Raw genomic sequence first — 19,168 nt, forward strand, 5'->3', positions numbered from 1 at the left:
CTGTTTGACTTACCAGGATATTGTCTGGCTTGATATCTGCATGTAGGATGTTGCATCTTTTAAGGAGTTTCAATGCCAGGAACAACTGCTGACTATAGGATCTTACAGCTTTAATATGAAGACCAACATCTTTACCATATTTTTTTAACACCTCTCGTAAGTTCATACTTTTAGGAGAAAATAAAACACAAAAAACAAAATAGGAGTTAAAATGCAAAATGGAAATATAAAAAGGCAAAAACATTTGCAAGCGTAAAGTACAATCAAGTGCAGAATACAAACAATAAAAATACCTAAGAACCGTCCCCACATTTGATAAATTATTTTATACTGAAAAGAGAGCGTATCAAATTGTATGTATATAACACAGTTTCCCAATAAATTCAATTTTCTAAATAAGTAGGAAGAAAGATAGGCAAGGTAAAACTCCCATTTCGATTTCAGAATAGATTCACATTTGAAAACACAACAAAGCCATACTGTTGAAGATAAAAATTCCTTGAAATATTTCATTTTAAGAGACTCTCTCTGTTGACCTATGGGCTCCATGAGAGTAGTGCCTGGTGTACAGTATAATCAACTAACGTTTGTAGATTCATGATTCACAAGACTAGCTGGGATTACGATGGCTCACATCTGTAACACCAACACTCTGGGAGGGCAAGGTGGGCAGATCAATTGAGGTCAGGAGTTCAAGACCAGCCGGGCCAAGATGGTGAAACCCTGTCTGTACTAAAAATACAAAAATTAGCCGGGTGTAGTGGTGTGCACCTGTAATCCCAGCTATTTGGGTGGCTGAGGCACGAGAATCACTTGAACTCGGGAGGCGGAGGTTGCAGTGAGCCGAGACTGCACCACTGTACTGCAGGCTGAGCAACGGAGTGAGACTGTCTCAACAACAACAACAAAGACCAGCTGTTAACCAAAAGTTAAACAATAAAACCAGAGCTGTGTGGATAAAATAAATCAAATACCCAGAAAATCTGTCACAGCATTTATCCAAAATGAGATGGTAAAGATGAAGAAGTTAAATTTTCAATGTAATGTATAGGTTTTGACATTGTACCTTAGAGGCTCGAATACGAGACAAAGATGCTGTTTGTGATAGAAGTGCCTGAAGAGTCGCAGACAATGAAATTTGTCATCAGGATCAGCATCATTAAGTTTTTTCAAGAATTCTAGTTCTTTTAAACCAGTCTTTTGCCTTAAAAAAAAAAAAAAAAAAAGGGTTAAAATTGAATATATATAGAATTTAGGAGCACTACATAATATATTTGCTAGTCCCAGTCTGATGATCAGGTGATGTGTGGGAGGAGTCTGTGTATTTTTAAGTACTAATAAATCTACTGAGAAATGATGTCTCTATATATCATTCACATAATACTTTGTATTTAGTCAACTATCATTATCATAGTTAATTTCCAAAATAATCAATGCAAAAAACAGAAACATTGAGGAACAAACCCATCTTTATTTTGATTTTTTTAAAATTTTGATTTTGCCTGAAGGAATATCAATATTGTATATTTTATCTCAAAACAGGCCAGGCGCAGTGGCTCATGCCTGTAATCCCAGCACTTTGGGAGGCGGAGGCGGGTGGATCACTTGAGGTCAGGAATTCAAGATCAGCCTGGTCAACATGGTGAAACCCTGTCTCTACTAAAAACACAAAAATTAGCCAAGGGTGGTGGCGGGCGCCTATAATCCCAGGTACTTGGGAGGCTGAGGCAGGAGAAGTACTTGAATCTGGGAGATGGAGGGTTTGCAGTTGAGCTGAGATCGCACCATTGCACGCCAGCCTGGGCAACAAGAGCAAAACTCCATCTCAAAAAAATAAATAAATAAAAAAATAACCCACATCTTGACATTATTTTTAACAAAAATGAAACCACACTGCACACTAGTCTTGGTTCCTTTAAGAATGCAGTAATCGGCCGGGTGCAGAGGCTCATACCTGTGATCTCAGCACTTTGGGAGGCCGAGGCAGGTGGATCACTTGAGGTCAGGAACTCAAGACCAGCCTGGCCACTGTGGCGAAACCCTGTCTCTACTGAAAATATAAAAATTAGCTGGGCATGGTGGCAGGTACCTGTAATCCCAGCTACTCAGGAGGCTGATTAAGGAAAATTCCTTGAACCCAGGAGGCAGAGGTTGCAGTGAGCCGAGATCATGGCACTGCACTCCAGCCTGGGTGACAGAGCAAAACCCCGTCTCAAAAAAAAAAAAAAAAAGCAAAAAAACAAACCAAAACAGAACGTAGTAATGGACGCCTTATCAAATTTTAACACTTGGTTATCTGAGGAAATTCTTGTTACAATTTGTCAACAAGCTACATTTTATGGTGAGGGGCTAAATATACAAGTTGGGGCTTCCCATCAAAACAAGGCCCTTTCTAAGCCTAGGGCAACCTAAACTTAACACTTATTTCTAACATTTCAAAAACATTAAGTTCATTTTAATACCAGCTCAGTGTGTGGAATTAAAACATACAGGTATGGCAATTAACTATTCTATTGGAGGAAAACAGGAACAAATTAAAAAAAGACAGATTCTCATCACTCGGATAAATTTTCACTTTTTTGCAAGTCACCTTAGTGACAGCTAATCAGTATGATCTTTTCATTTCTCTACTCGTCTTAAAATAAAGCAAAGGATGGCATAAGACAGGTAATAGAATGAGTTTAAGTTGTTATCAGTGCGTATAGTAGGTACTACAATGCACTGAAATGAATTAAAAATAATCAGTCTATTGTTCTAGTACATATAACATATGGCTATAATTTTAAAATCCAGTCAAAAAAAACTGTTTCCATTACTTTATAATTGCAATACTTGTTTTACACATTGTATCATGTATCACTTTAAAAAAATAGTTTGAAAACATGTTCATCTGTAATATCTGTACTGTTAAAGGTTTCCTCCCACGTCTTCTGAACTTACATGAGCTCATTGTTTCTGATGATCTTTACAGCCACTTCTTGGTTGGCTCTTGCATTATCTCTGGCTCGTACAACATTACTGAATACACCTTGCCCAGTGTAGCCATACACATTGTAACGTTTATCTAGGACTTCACCTATGTTCACACCTAAAAAAGGAAATTAAAAAATTAGAATTCTGACTATAATAAATAGAATCAGAAAGGAGGAAACACAGTGCAATCACTTTAAAATTGTGTTAAATCTCTACTATTTGGTTTCCTAGACACAAGGAAGAATCAAAGCCATGCCTCCACTGATCACTCTATCAGAGTGTGGTTAGAAGCTGCACGCCCACTTCAGATCACTAGAAGAGTTTCTGTTGTCCTATCAACTGCTGACAATTTTAACACTGAGTAAGTTTTTCTAATTGTAGTCCTGCATGACAAATACTGCAAGACTGGCATCCAAAGTTTTCTGTTTGTTGTTTTTCTTCGTTTCAGATCAAGACAAGTAAGTGACGTACCCCTTCCTTATGGAAGACTATCTCATGGCTGAAAATAACTTTGAATAGATTTAGGTTGTACATCAAGACTTTACCTCACCTCCATTTGTGATGCCTCTGGGCTGCTTACAGAATACACATCAGTTCATGCAGCTGTTGCATGTGCTACACTTTTTAAGGATGGCACTGTGATGTGATTTTTCAGAGTTCTCCAATAATCTGTGATTGCATCAAGCAGCATGCTTTTTTGCAAGGTGTTACAATGAACTCTAAAGTTAATATAAAATGTGAACTTACGATAATAGCCTTCTGCATCGGTCCAGTTATCTCTGAGGTTGGGATTCTCTTTGAAATCTTTTCCAATGCCAGCGGCCCGAAGACGAGCACTCTGAAATTAAAGAGGCAACGTGAACAGTTTACCCACTTGTCAGACATTTAAAGCACTTCTTTTAAACACAAAAGGGTAACACCAGATATAATTTAATAAAAGCATTTTACTCCAAATTAAATAAACTCTTACTATCACTTATGTAAATCCAACATAGCTGAAACATGAGACCAAAGTATCTTGATTCAAAATAACACTCAGGGAAAAAAAAAAAAAAAAAAAAAGGCCCGGTGTAGTGGCTTGTGTTTGTAGTCCCAGCTACTTGGTAGGCTGAGACAGGAAGATCACTTGAGCACAGGAATTCAAGGCTGCAGTGAGCCATGATCTCACTAATTACTGTACTCTGCACTTTAGTCTGGGACAGAATGAGACCCTATCTCAAAACAAAAGAGAAAAAAAAGAAAACTCAAAACCAGATACAATTTTCTATAGCTGTTATATCATTTGTGTTCTTCCCATACATGCATGAAATGTTAAGTCACTGGCTGCACTAGTTGACACTATGTGGAAAATTGAAAAATAAGAGTATGTGGTACTTCTGATGATTCTTTACTGCACCTTACTCTCCATGATGCCCAGAAGATCCTCCAATATCAACCAAGCAATGAGTACTGACACCAAAATTGGGTCAATACTCATTTCATTCTCTCCTAATTCATCTATATGTTGGTGCTCCTGTTGCTCTGTGTGTGTGTGTGTGTATATACATACACATACATGATTATCTTACCACATTTTTATTTCCCCTGTTATGTTTATCTTCTCTACCCCCTCTTATAAAGGCCTCTTATTTCTCAGGTCCTTTGAAAATTATATTGAAAATGTCCCCAAGTTTGACCATGTTTATAGTTTAAGACTTTCCCAACATAATGCATCGATAAAAATTTAAGAAAAAAATGGCAAAGTCACCAAAATTTCTTAATCTACTCCATGTAACATTTCCAATTCTTCAATAAATTCTATTAAACTCCAAATCTTTAAGTTCTCAATTACCTGTTAATACAATATAGAGGCCCCAAAGTAGAGTCTATTCTAATAGACCTAGAAAATATTGGTATCTCCTTGTGTCACCTAACTACCATATGTATGTGTATGTATTTAAATACATAATACTGTACAAATAACTACATGTTTATCATTTGGTGTTTGACTTTTATAAAGCTCTCAAATTGTTCTGCCATACCTGTCTTAAAATTTGACATTAATTTTAGATTTTAAGATGCAAAACTAGTAGAGTTTTCAGACACCTTTCACCCACACTGCTCAAAATATTTATTTCTTTTATCCTTCTTTCTCTGTATGTATGTACACACCCATATATTTATTGTATTTTTTTCTGTTTAACAGTTGATTTAAAATTACTTACATCAAAATACGCAGCAAACATATCATCAGATTCTGTAAACATATCAGGTGCCAACAACTTCTTCTGAGATGAACCTTAAAGGAAATCAGCATTAATGTTTGAAAAGTGAAGAGACGATTTAAAACACAAAATAAAATAAATGAATGGAAAGTCATTAATAGTAATTCAAACTTTTTTGCCCTCTTGCACATCAGTTTCCCAATAGTATTCAATTTAGAATCACTTTATTAACATTTAAGATACATAGAGGTATTCACTTTTTAGGAACAGAGTGCATTTCAGAAAGTTGAAAGACTGGCTGGGCATGGCAGCTCACGCCTGTAATCCCAGCACTTTGGGAGGCCGAGGTGGGTGGAACACGTGAGGCCAGGAGTTTGAGACCAGCCTGGCCAACAAGGCGAAACCCCATCTCTACTAAAAATACAAAAATTAGTTAGGCATGGTGGCAGGTGCCTGTAATCCCAGCTACTTGGGAGGCTGAAGCAGGGGAATTGCTTGAACTCGGGAGAAGGAGGTTGCGGTGAGCTGAGATTGCACCACTGCACTCCAGCCTGGGTGACAGAATTAGACTCTGGCTCAAAAAAAAGTCGAAAGACCTAATGTTAACTTTCTCTATTCTTAGTTTAAATGAATAAGCTTATAGCTAAGCAATGACTTTATATTAAAATAAAAGCTCACCTTTAAAAAACGTTATTCATTTGCACCTTAAATCCCAAGAGGTTAATATTTCCACTATAGATCTAAATCTCTATGTATCTCTCCCTTAAAAAGTCCAACAATCCCATACAAAACTTGGCTAAAAAATAAAAGGAGTTTCTAGAAAAAAAAATCCAGTAGCTTTAACCATATGAACGCATGCTCATTACCACTTACATTAAGGAAAATGCAAATTAAAACTACAATGAGGTATCATTTTCTGACCTCTGATACTAGTAGCTAAACATCCAAAAGTACAACAACACTCTGTTAACAAGGCTCTGGATAAACAAGCACTCAGAAAGATGACAAAATGGTATAACCCTTATAAAAGACTGAAATTTGGTAATATATAGCAAAATTATATATTTACTCCCTCTTCTGACCCAGCAATCCCACTTCTAGGGAACTATCCTAAAACACAGTGGCCAAGAATTAAAGAATGACTTAATGCACAATGCCATAATAATCAGTACCCAATGAATAGCCAAAAACTGGACACAATTCAAATATCATTAGAAGTCTGACTGAATAAACTATGGCATAGCCTATAAAAAGGAGTGAGGAAAAGCATACTGATCTAAGTATGTGTAGTTTGGTTTTGTGTGTGTAGGAAGAATACAACATACACACATACATGCAATAATGAAAGACAAACGTGTTATCAAGAAAAAAAAGATGACTCCTAAAAATCAAAAGCAAATGACAATAAACCTAAACCTGTCAAATTTGTGGCATACCATACAGAGATTTCAAATGATTTTAAAAGACAGAAAATTGTGCCTATACACCTTAGAATGTATTCTAAAAACAAAAAGAACCACTGAAATTTTAAGCCACTGTTAGTACATTTAGTAACAATAATCATACTGATGTCTTATGTTTCAAGATAACCTATCAGTAATCATGTTAAGAACTAAATTTTTCACTGTAATAAAGACAGAAATATAAAATCTTAAATTAATAAGCCCCTGTAATCTCAATTTTAAATCGGCAGTATCTGTGTAAACTCCTCCTTTCCAAAAGAGTATCTACTTCCTAACTTTGTCCAGTGAAAAGGCCCAGAAATAACAGACACTAGTAAGTGTCCTGTGATGTCTAAATGGCATTTCCTATTAAAAGGAACCAGGGATACTTGGAGAAATAGCGGATTCTGCTCTGGGCAAGACATGCACAAGATAAACCTGTGGCATCTTGCTAGAACGGGAGTCGGTCAACTATATACAGACTGTGGGCGAAATCCAGCCGGCTGCTTCTTTCTGTATGGCCTATTTTTACATTTGTAAGTGTTCGGGGGGGGGAAGAGAATACTTTGTGGCAAGTGAAAATTAGATGAAATTCAAATTTCAGTTTCAAAGTTTTTTCGGGAACACAGCTATGCCCATTCATCAATGTACTATCTGTGGCAGGTTCTGCCCCCCAACAAGTTCACTATATGGAACTATAGAGGAAAAGGCCAATATACCTACTAAAGGCTCAACTATTTACTACCTAACCTCTTAGACAAAAAGCTTGCTGGTCCCTGTTCTACAAAGTAAGAAAGCTATATTCAATACTAAAGGACTAGGCCAAAAGGACGTGAGAAATCAACTGAAAAAGGGCTCCTTTCCCCAATCCAGTTAGACCAATCTCAGCTTCAGAAAGAAAAAAATAACAGCACCAGATAGAAACAGATCAAGCAGGGCCGGGCACGGTGGCTCAAGCCTGTAATCCCAGCACTTTGGGAGGCCGAGACGGGCGGATCATGAGGTCGGGAGATCGAGACCATCCTGGCTAACACGGTGAAACCCCGTCTCTACTAAAAAAATACAAAAAACTAGCCGGGCGACGTGGCGGGCGCCTGTAGTCCCAGCTATTCGGGAGGCTGAGGCAGGAGAATGGCGTAAACCCGGGAGGCGGAGCTTGCAGTGAGCTGAGATCCGGCCACTGCACTCCAGCCTGGGCAGCAGAGCGAGACTCCGTCTCAAAAAAAAAAAAAAAAAAAAGAAAAAAGAAACAGATCAAGCACATAATGACACCAAACAATGAACACCTAACACAACAGTCGATATCTCATTAGATATTGCTGGAGGTTGCTAGGGCACCAACTCTATTCTAAAAACTGGTAAATAAAGTAAATAATAAACATGTATTTACCCTGTCTTTCCTGTACAAACTATCTTTTGGGGTAACCAAAAAGTGGAAACTTCTTTTATTTAATGTTTTTAAACATTAATGTTCTTAACTGATAGAGATACAGACAAGTACTTACGAGGGAATAAAATCATAATTGGATTTACTTTAAAACAGCAAGCAAAACAAAAGGTAATGAACATGCGGGAGTTCAGTATACTATTCAGGATATGTGAACTAATAAAAACACATTTATAGAGAACATTTGTAAGGACATATTTAATATTATATTACTGCAATATTTAGCAGAAGCAACATGTCTAATTCCTTTTACTTTTCCCAATCCCACCCCAAATAAGGTCCCTTATTATAAAGTTACAGAGCTAAAAATTCAGAGAAAAGCATTGCCAGGACAAAACTCTATCTCACTCACCATTATTCTGTTCAACTGTCATTAGATTATGCTTGGCTTTCACTGAGGCCTCAAATGTATCAACATTTTCCCGTTCATACTCTTTAACATCAGCAGCTACTCGCTCCAGAATGTCATCTGGAGATGGTGATCGTGTTCTCGTACTGCTCTGGGGGCTGCTTGGTTCAGATGGCACAGACATATTGCTATCTTCAGCAAGGTATTTATATTTCTGTAATAACAATACAGAAAATAATACTTTCATAAAATCGGATGCTATCCAAATACATTCATTGCTAAGAGTTGCTGCAGTGAAAAGTTAAGAGAATGTATCAAATAATGTAACAAACCAAAAAGTATTTATATCTTGGGGTTCAATCAAATCCACAATCCCTTATGTAATTTCTAAATTCACAAAAATCTGAAAAAGTTTTTCTTTGGTATACATTCATCAGGTGGCAACACTTCACCTTATCAGATGAGATAACATTTACTGTCTTATTTTCTCCCCAGTGTGACTATTATAGGATGCCTCACTGTAGAAATACTAATGTGTTTGATTATGGGGTCCACTGCAGACCCCACTGATGGCACAAAATAGATGCACCATAACACCTTTCTAAAACTCAAAATGTCTGAGTTCTGAAGCACATATGGCCCCAAGGGTTGGAGGTAAGGGGTTGTGGACCTGAGCAAGAACAAAAAAAGATTCATCCACATCTTCAGGGATATCAGTTTATTAACTACAATTTTACCAGTGTCCCAGAAAAGTAAGCTTCCTCTGGAATTAGTTTTGCCCTACTTCCTTTCTGGTAATGCAAGTTCTGTCCTTCACTCCAACGTGGCATACTATTACCTGATTTACGGTTTGCTATGTATGTTTAGGTAAGCTGCCACAGCTGTTTTCTCCTTTTCTCTTCTGAGGAAGAGCTGACAAACTTCCAAGTCAGCAAACCTTATAATTAAATGACTATATCAAGATCTTTGTACAACATTCTTTCCCCACCCAATCTTCTTCATCATCTGGCTCTAGTCTTAAAATTATTTTTCAAATGTTTCATTTATACTACCACATTCACATTATAAAACTTGCCATTACTAGATATTAAAATATTTACTTCATTCATAGTAACATGCATAATTTTTTGTTAAATAAAATTCCTCCAGTTTATTCTACACTCATACGTCTTCATTAACTTAAAAAGAAAGCAAACCTCAAATTCTTATGTATTACAGAAGAGGTTTATATCAGAATTATATGTATAAACAACCAGAATTCTATGTATAACCAACAGAGCAACCATCTCAGTTATAGTAACTAAAAAAATGATCATTTTTTCAAATCTCACAAAGATAATTTTATATATACTCTCTTTTTCTAAGGACCTGTTAAACTGTTATTGATGTTACTTTTTTGTTAAAGCAAAAAAATCTTTATTTTACAACAATGATTATTTTTCATTAAAATCACATACCTGAACAATTGCCTGCCTTTGGATTCTTCTCTGTTCTATCAGGGCTTCTTCATCTTCTTCCTCTACATCAAAGTCTTCAAGGCTTAAAGAAAAATTCAAACACCCTTAGAGATTCTAAAACCATACCCCTTCTACATTTTAAAGACAGGAAAATGTAGGTATCAGTAAGTTAGAGCAAAAGTTTTAAGTCATATTACCCTTATTTCCAAACCATCTCAGTTAACTGCCTGGTTTCGAATGCAGGGAAGTAACCTAACTTTGTCTCAGTTTTCTTCTCATCTATTTCATGGCACCAAAATTGGGAATAAAAGAAATAACTCCAGGTTTACAAAAGTTACCACTAGTTTTTCCATGACCTTAGTGAAGTCACTTTACCTCTCTAGCCTTAGTTTTCTCACGGCAAGGGTAAGATAAGTAAATTGCTACCTTTTCTGGATGTCAGAACTGCCTAAAAGCTCAAGAAAGCAATAGCCGTATTTCTCTATCAAAAATGCACATGCAAATAATCTTAAGGGGAATGTGGCTCTACTCCGAAACACTACCCTCAACCCTCCGCACCTATCCCTCAAACACCAACCTCCACAATCTTTATGATCCTTCCCAGTGCAACGTTTTCAATGATCCTACTTGTTGAATGTTTGCTGCAGAATAGGCAAACTACACTCTGATTATATCAGAATCTATGTAGAATGCCCTTCCCCAATCCAACTTTCTTAATCACCTGGTTTTAATCAGGGTTTTTCATCCTTAGCATGATTTATTTTCGGATATGGATAGTTGTGTGTGTGTGTGTGTGTGTGTGTGTGTGTCGGGGGTGGTTATCCTGTGCATTGTAGAATGAAGTATCCCTGGCCTCTAGCCAACAATCACAAGAAGAAATGTCCTCAGACATGTCCCCAGGGAGGCAAATAACCTCCTGTTGAAAATGGCTCTAGATTTGTCCCATTTATTTTTGAGATATTCCACTTAGACAATTAAGTTTGCATTTTATTTATTTTTGTTTTTTGAGACAGGGTCTCACTCTTTTTGCTCAGGCTGGAGTGCTGTGGTGTGACCACAGCTCACCGCAACCTCCTCCCCCCAGGGTCAAGCGATCTTCCCACCTCAGCCTCCTGACTACAGGCGTGTGCCACCAGGCCTGGCTAATTTTTGTATTTTTTGTAGAGACAGGGAAAAATGTCCCCACAATTGTAACAGGCACTTGAAATGCTTCTACATTTTCACATTGTAACAAGGACACCCACCACAAAATAGCCTCAATTGCAAAGTATGTATCATCTAACGCAAACTCAAAGGTCTAAACTTTGGCCGGGCGCGGTGGCTCACACCTGTAATCCCAGTACTTTGGGAGGCCAAGGCGGGCAGATCACGAGGTCAGGAGATGAGACCATCCTGGTTAACACGGTGAAACCTCGTCTGTATTAAAAATAGAAAAAATTAGCTGGGCTTGGTGGTGGGCGCCTGTAGTCCCAGTTACTCGGGAGGCTAAGGCAGGAGAATGGCGTGAACCCGGGAGGCGGAGTTTGCAGCAAGCGAAGATCACACCACTGTACTCCAACCTGGGTGACAGAGAGAGACACTGTCTCAAAAAAAAAACAAAAAAACAAAAAAAAAACAAAAAAAACCTAAACTTTTATAGAAAATTCCTCCCAAAATCTGGTAACTTTGGCTCTGCATTTTATTAGTGTTCATAATAAAAACAAAGGGTAGGCTCACAATAAAATGAAGGCCCAATATTCACTCCAGCCAAAGCTGAAACACCTAAATTCAGAAAACCACTTACTAACTCTGATACAACCTACACAATATTCACAAAAGACTAACTTTTAAATTCAGAGCCAAATCAATGGAGCCACTTATAATAATATTTAGGTGGAAATTATTTAACAATTTCCAGGCCAAATAAGACTTCTCTAAACTGGAAAAACAAAGTTATGGGAAAGTTCTATTCTTACTTATCGTCAGATGAAGATTCCTGCTCAACTTTCATTCCTTCAGAAAGACTTCCTTTAAATTTATCTTCCTTTACTTTGCTTCTGCTCCTTCGTCTACGACCACCCCGTGATCGAGACCGCCTTCTCAAGCGTGATCTGCTCCTCCGACCTCTGTCCCTATTTAAAGGAGAAGAAAAAGACAGGTATACATTTTTTTAAATGTCAAAGTGGGAAAAGGCATGCATGTGTGGGCACAGGGGATATATAGAAATTCTACTTTCTACTCAATTTTGCTGTAAACCTAACACTCTTCTAACAATATAGTCTATTTTTTAAAAAGGTCGTTTGAAAATTTTAAGAAAAAGAACAGAACATCAGACTGAGATAATCAGCTTAGCTGAAGATAACCAAAACACAACCATTCCTTATCAAGTTCTGAACTAAGAAATTATTCCCATGGATATGAACTCTATGGGGATAAATACCTACTGTTGCTTTGTATTCTTAGAGCATCCATGTTGTGTACACAAGCACTGGAGTGAAGGGAGAGACCGAAAAGGGGCAAAAGGGAACTTGGAGTGATGAAAACATTCTCTAACTTGAGTGTGACTTATGTGTCTGTCAAAATACACACAACTTTACACTAAAAAGCATTTTACTTTATGTAAGTTATATGTATGTTTCAACGAGCTCAACTTAAAGAAATCTTACTAAAATGAGAGCAAACGAGTACTTACAAAAACAAAAACAAAAACAAAAAAACTGGGGGCCAGGTGCAGTGGTGCACACATATAATCTCAGCACTTTGGGAGGCCAAGACAGGCAGAGCTCAGGAGTTTGAGACCAACCTGGGCAACATGGCGAAACCCCGTCTCCACAAAACATGCAAAAAAATCAGCTGGGTGTGGTGGCACATGCCTATACTCCCAGCTTCCTGAGAGGATTCCTTGAGCCCAGGAGGTTGAGGCTGCAGTGAGTCGTGACTGCACCACTGCACTCCAGCCTGGGCAACAGAGCAAGATCCTATCTCAAGAAAGAAGAGAAAAGAGAAGAGGGGAGAGGGGAGAGAGAAAAGAGAAAGAAGGGAGGGCAGGGGGGGAGTGGGGTGGAGTGGGGAGGGGAGGAAAACCCTCAGGCAAGGAGAATGTCAAGAGATATGATAGCAGAGATGAGAAGAAAACCTTGGAATGTGCAAATTGGAGTAAAGAATAGTAACAGATCAAATCGAGCTGAATATTGGTCCAACATGAACACACAAGGTAAATCAGAAACAGAACACGTCACAACACTCCCAGAAAGCCTCAGGAATTGGAGACTCCCTATCCTCCGCAAGATGGTGTGAGGTAAGAGCTGAAGACAGAATTGGTTGAAAGCCTTTATAAACAGCCAGACTCCCCTCCCCAACTCAGTGGAAAACGTCAACCACTCCCTTCGCATTCTAGCAGAACACTTAAGATTTACTTTCGAGGGAAGCGTTGGCCATTCCAGATGCTGAGAGGCACACACCAAAAATGGAGGGATTACAAGGAAGCTTACATTATGAAGAAAGAGAACTCTACCGGTAGCCAGGTCTATTTCCCAGGAGGAGATGAAAGGATTCTGGAAAACTCATAGCCTAAGACAATACATCTACAGTCACTGATATCCAAAAATATCTAATTACTCTGAAGTGATAACCACTAGCCGACAAGTTCTACACTGTCACAATAGAAGAAAAATCCCATTCAGCTTTCTGAGTACCTAAATATTAAGTCAGAATAGGCAGCAATGAAGGGTCCAGCTGTGTGAGAAAAGTCTTCAAATGAAAGGTAAACATGCAGCAAAAGGAATGTGGGAAGAAACAAAATATAGCAAAGAAAACTATAAAGAACAAAAATCGCACAAAATAACCTCGCTATTGTCTGAGAGATAAGAAAAACTATTTCTGGAAAAAAGAATAAAACATTAATATACGGAGCAATACGGAAGGTCCAATTGGAAAAAAACAGAAAGAAAACAAAACAAAGCACAAACATTTCCCAGAAGGCCATAAACTCCCTGCTTTAAAGGCCCTATCTAGTAATTAGGAAAATAAATGGGGATAAAGATCCACATACAGAGGCACATAATAAAATTTCAGAACACAAGAAATTTTTTATAAAAAGGGAAGAGAGGCCGGGCGCGGTGGCTCAAGCCTGTAATCCCAGCACTTTGGGAGGCCGAGACGGGCGGATCACAAGGTCAGGAGATCGAGACCATCCTGGCTAACACGGCGAAACCCCGTCTCTACTAAAAAAAAAACACAAAAAATTAGCCGGGCGAGGTGGCGGCGCCTGTGGTCCCAGCTACTCGGGAGGCTGAGGCAGGAGAATGGCGGGAACCCGGGAGGCGGAGCTTGCAGTGAGCTGAGATCTGGCCACTGCACTCCAGCCTGGGTGACAGAGCGAGACTCCGTCTCAAAAAAAAAAAAAAAAAAAAAAAAAAAAAAAAAAAAAGGGAAGAGAGAAAAAAGCAAGTCGTAAGATGAGCTTGGAGCCAGCAGACTAGCCGTCTCAGAAGGCAGGTCCTCTCTGCCCTCCTCCCCCGACTATTTGCCCAGCAATGAATACATACATGATCACAATGATTGTACTGACTCTAGAAGAACAAAAACATGTGATGAAAATAGGCAAAAGAGAAACATGGGTGAGGGCTGGCATTAAAAACCCTCATTGTGGCTGCGTGCAGCAGCTCATGCTTGTAATCCCCGCACTTCAGGAGGCAGAGACGGGCGGATCACTTGGGGTCAGGAGTTTGAGACCAGCCTGACCAACATGGTGAAACTCCACCTCTATTTAAAAAAATACAAAAAAAAAAAAAAAAAAATTTAGCCGGGCATGGTGGCACGCGCACCTCTGTAGTCCCAGCTACTTGAGAGGCTGAGGCAGAAGAATTGCTTGAACTCGGGAGGTGGAGGTTGCAGTGAGATTGCGCCATTGCACTCCAGCCTGGGCAACAGAGTGAGACTTTGTCTAAAAAAAAAAAAATAAATAAAACCCCTCATTGTCCAGAGTGTACTCAGACCATGCATTTCCACTTCTAGGAATACAGCATACAAAAATTCTGAGAGATATGTAGAGATGACTACAATATAAGCCTTTGTTTTTTAAGAATTACATTCATTTATTACTTCAATTAAAAATGTTAAAAGATGGGGGAACAAATACCCATTTATGTTTTATATCAAAATATTTCATGTATGTATGAATTTTAAAAAATGATTCCCTGCTTTATAAACCACCTTTTTAACCTACTACTGATTACATATGCTTCAGATAAAGTGGTTTCTATGGCAAATTAAATAGTCCTTGGCCAAAGTCTACAGTAACTATCAATATGCAAAATTAATATAAAATGATAAGAAACTGGACTACATATTTACTACTATATGATCTACCTTGCCAGTTAAAAAAAAAAAAAATCCCTAAGCCTGGCTCATTTAATATTTATCTCTCATAAAAGAGAGAAAAAAGTCCTACTCTTAAAAGATTAATTTTATTGCATCTTAAATGAGTAATGATTTGGTTAAAATTCAAAGGAAACAATATAAAAGAAAACCCACGTGTAAAGACTGCTGGTAAAAGGAAACTGGGAACACAACTACGATTTTTCAGAGAAAACTGGTCAAAAGAAAACCTACCAACTGAGCTCATGGGTGGTTTAAAAACATTCAGAGTTTAATGAATCACAAGGATGAAATGTCTTTACCTTCTCCGAGGAGACCTGCTTCTTCTTCTTGGAGACCTGCTACGTCTGAGTGGGGAACGAGACCTCCTTCTAATGGGAGACCTACTTCTTCTTCGGGTTGGAGACCATCTATTGATGGGGCTGGCATCTTTTGATCTTTCACGTCTACTGAGGATATCATCTCGAGGTCGTGTTCTTAAGGGGATCAAATGCAAGTTAAAAGAAAAATAAATCAAAGTAAATGATTTTTTTTCTATATGCAAGGAATATCTGTAAGAAAAGGCACACTAGCCTAAAGAGAGTGAACTCTAATTAATGTGTTTTGTAACAAAACTTACTCAGATGGCCACAATGACATTTTAGTGTTATTGCAGGCAAACAATGAAAGGTCTTATTTCCTCTGGTCCCACAATTTGAAGAATTACTAAAGGTTATTCATACCAGTAAAGTTACTGATTCTAATTTCAAATAAACAACCCAAATAAAACCTGCCCACGTGAGTATAATATTCCATTTACTCAAATATCCCATTTCCATTGAAGACTTTTTCTTTCTACATTTTGACATTTCTCCAATTAAGGATCTCTTCTTTTTTTTTTTTTTTTGAGACAGGGTCTAACTCTGTCACCTAGACTGGAGTGCAGTGGCGCGAACATGGGTCACTGCAGCCTTGACCTCCCAGGCTCAGGCAATCCTTCCATTTCAGCCCACCCTGAGTAGCTGGAACCGTTAAGGGCATGACACCACACCTGACTAATTTTGTTTTGTAGTGATGGGGGTCTCGCTATGTTGCCCAGGTTGGTCTCGAACTCCTGGCCTCAAGTGGTTCTCCCTTGGCCTCCAAAAGTGCTGAGGTTACAGGCGTGAGCCACCATGCCTGGCCAAAAATCTTATTTTTAATGTCAAGTATAATAGGCCAGGCACAGTGGTTCACACTTGTAATCCCAGCACTTTCAGAGGCTGAGGGAGGATCACCTGAGCCCACGAGGTTGAGGCTGCAGTAGCTGTGTTTGTGCCATTGCAGCCCAAGTGACAGAGTGAGAACTTGTCTCAAAAAACCAAAAACAATAGCTAGGTGTGGTGGCTCACACTCGTAATCCCAGCACTTTGGGAAGCTGAGGCAGACGGATCACTTAAGCTCAGGAGTTTGAGACTAGCCTGGGTAACATGGCGAAACCCTATCTCTACAAAAAATATAAAAATTAGACAAGTGTGGTGGCATGTGAAGATAGTCCCAACTACTAGGGAGGCTCAAGTGGGAGGATGGCGTGAGTCTGGGAGGCAGAAGCTGCAGTGAGCAGAGATCATGCCACTGCACTCCAGCCTGGATGACAAGAGTGTGACCTTGCCTCCAGCCTCCCCAAAAAACCCCACAAAAACCCAACTTTTCAATACTTATCACAGAAGTACCTTTCAGTGAGTTTTACTCGTTTAATGTGATATTTGTATTACAACAGGCCTTTCTACAGCTTAATTTTTCAAAACAGGTTTTGAACATTTCTTAATGTTATTCCAGGTTTGGACACAACTATTTAATCTGAACAGTCAGACTGTAAATAGGTTTGTCTCCATAATCAAATAATAACATTACAGTATTTTCCTAATTTATTATTATTTTTTGAGACGGAGTTTAGTTATTGTTGTCCAGGCTGTAGTGCAATGGTGTGATCTCGGCTCACTGCAACCTCCATCTCCCAGCTTCAAGCGATTCTCCTGCCTCAGCCTCGAGTAGCTGGGATTACAGGCATGAGCCATCACACCCAGCTAATTTTGTATTTTTAGTAGAGACAGGATTTCTCCATGTTGGTCAAGCTGGTCTCGAACTCCCGACCTCAGGTGATCCACCTGTCCCAGCCTCCCCAAAGTGCTGGACTACAGGCGTGAGCCACTGCACCCAGCCTTCCTCATTTAATAAAAACCTAAAAACACAACCTGTCTTGCATGTTTCAGCACAGTATACAGAACCCAAGAATCTTTCTCTGATCCAGCCAAAATGAGCAAGGTAGACTTTGACTCAGATCTGCAGTGCTTACTTCTTGGTAGTGCTTTCTTGATAGGGTCATCTGAGGAAACTCTTATTTAATCTGCTCGCCCACACGCGCAATCTCAAAGACCAGTTAAAAAATGTAAACGGGCCAGGCACAGTGGCTCATGCCTGTAATTCCAACATTTTGGGAGACCAAGGCAGGCGATCACTTGAGGTCAAGAGTTCGAGACCAGCCTGGCCAACATGGGGAAACCTTGTCTCTACTAAAAATGCAAAAAAAAAAAAAAAAAAAAAAAAAAAAAATTAGCAGGGTATGGTGGCACGTGCCTATAGTCCCAGCTACTTGGGGAGGCTGAGGCAGGAGAACTGCTTGAACCCAGGAAGCGGAGGTTGCAGTGAGCTGAGACTGCACCACTGCACTCCAGCCAGGCAAAAGAGCGAGACTCCGTCTCAAAAAAAAAAAAAAAAAAAAAAAGAAAGAAAAATAAAGAAAATAAACATGTTCATCCTCACTAGCCATCTAAGAAATTTCGATTAAAACAATTTTTGGGGTTTTTTTGTTTTAAGGGTGACAAAATACTATATGGTATCCTGGTAATAAAGATCTTCCTAAACTTTCCTAATAAAGTTTTAGGAAAAAGGGCAGTTTACGTAGTCAAAGAAGTAGAAATTGATCTAACTTTCCTGGATGGAAATTTAGCAATAACTTTCTAAAATGTAAATATACATACCCTGAGACTTTGCAAGTCCACTTTTATGAATCTATTCTATAAATAAACCTCACACATAACCAATGGACATCTTTGCATATAATAGTGAAAAATTGGAACCAGCCTAAATTTTTCATCAGTTTCAACAGGAGAATGATACTGTAATACATCTACATTGAAATACCAGTTGCTGTTAGGCAGAATGAAACAGAATCTCTATGTTTTGTCACAGAAATGTTTCCTGAAAAAAGCCACATGTGAATATGAATGACTCCAGTTTCATAAACAAAAAAAAAAAAAAAAAAACAAAAAAAAAAACCCTCATATCCATGTTATTGTCTGTGCAATGAAAGAGCTAAGAGAACATAAATTTCTAAGGAGTAGTACTGGAGAAATGAAAAGGGAGCCAATTTACAGGCTTATTTGGATTTCTCTTTAATAAGTATGCACCACTTCTGTAATTAAAAATAAATTTTGTTTCAAATACTCAGCTCTAGTCTTTAATATAAACTCCTCAGAATTTGCTCTTCAAACTGAAAGCAAACTGAAGGACCACCAGGATAATTAAGAAGCACTTGAGATAACAGAATCAGTAAAACTAATAACTGCCTCCATCCAGGAAGCCAAAGGAAAAAGGGGCTATTTAATTACAGTGCCAACAAGACTGTCTTAAGACATAGCACTTGGAAATTAAATTTGAAATTTCTCTGAAAATACGATGACTTCACTTTCAGGGTCAGTTTGTATTTATACCCATTCACAGAAAATATTAATATGAACACAGTAAATGGCTAGGAATTAATAACATCCTTACACAGTATAAGCCAATATTCTTTTAATAAGCAAAACCTGGCTGGCAATTTCATAATATGTAAATATTAAATATAAAAGATATTAAGAAATCAGTTTCTAAAGTAGTTTAAGTGGTATAAACACTCCTCCTCCCTGCAAATACTTCCG

The 19,168-nt window shown here is 38.4% G+C and overlaps 1 protein-coding gene across 19 annotated transcripts in view; it reads right to left on the reverse strand.

Moving 5' to 3' along the window:
• PRP4K (pre-mRNA processing factor kinase PRP4K) overlaps positions 1–19,168 on the reverse strand; it is a 43,460-nt gene that overhangs the window by 12,193 nt on the left and 12,099 nt on the right. For all 19 annotated transcript variants that reach the window (XR_011624110.1, XR_011624107.1, XR_011624105.1 and 16 more), the window contains exons 3-11: positions 15,533–15,706; positions 11,828–11,983; positions 9,873–9,954; positions 8,419–8,629; positions 5,178–5,251; positions 3,721–3,811; positions 2,941–3,088; positions 1,067–1,204; positions 14–167 (exon numbers count right to left, since the gene is read on the reverse strand). Coding sequence is in view for 1 of the 19 variants with exons in the window: in XM_011750799.2 (XP_011749101.2) it covers positions 14–167; positions 1,067–1,204; positions 2,941–3,088; positions 3,721–3,811; positions 5,178–5,251; positions 8,419–8,629; positions 9,873–9,954; positions 11,828–11,983; positions 15,533–15,706 (1,228 nt within the window). In the remaining 18 variants the exon portion in view is untranslated. The remainder of the gene's footprint in view (positions 1–13; positions 168–1,066; positions 1,205–2,940; positions 3,089–3,720; positions 3,812–5,177; positions 5,252–8,418; positions 8,630–9,872; positions 9,955–11,827; positions 11,984–15,532; positions 15,707–19,168) is intronic.

The sequence above is a fragment of the Macaca nemestrina genome, chromosome 5 (genome assembly GCF_043159975.1).
Source record: "Macaca nemestrina isolate mMacNem1 chromosome 5, mMacNem.hap1, whole genome shotgun sequence".
In the NCBI taxonomy this organism is placed as follows: domain Eukaryota; kingdom Metazoa; phylum Chordata; class Mammalia; order Primates; family Cercopithecidae; genus Macaca; species Macaca nemestrina.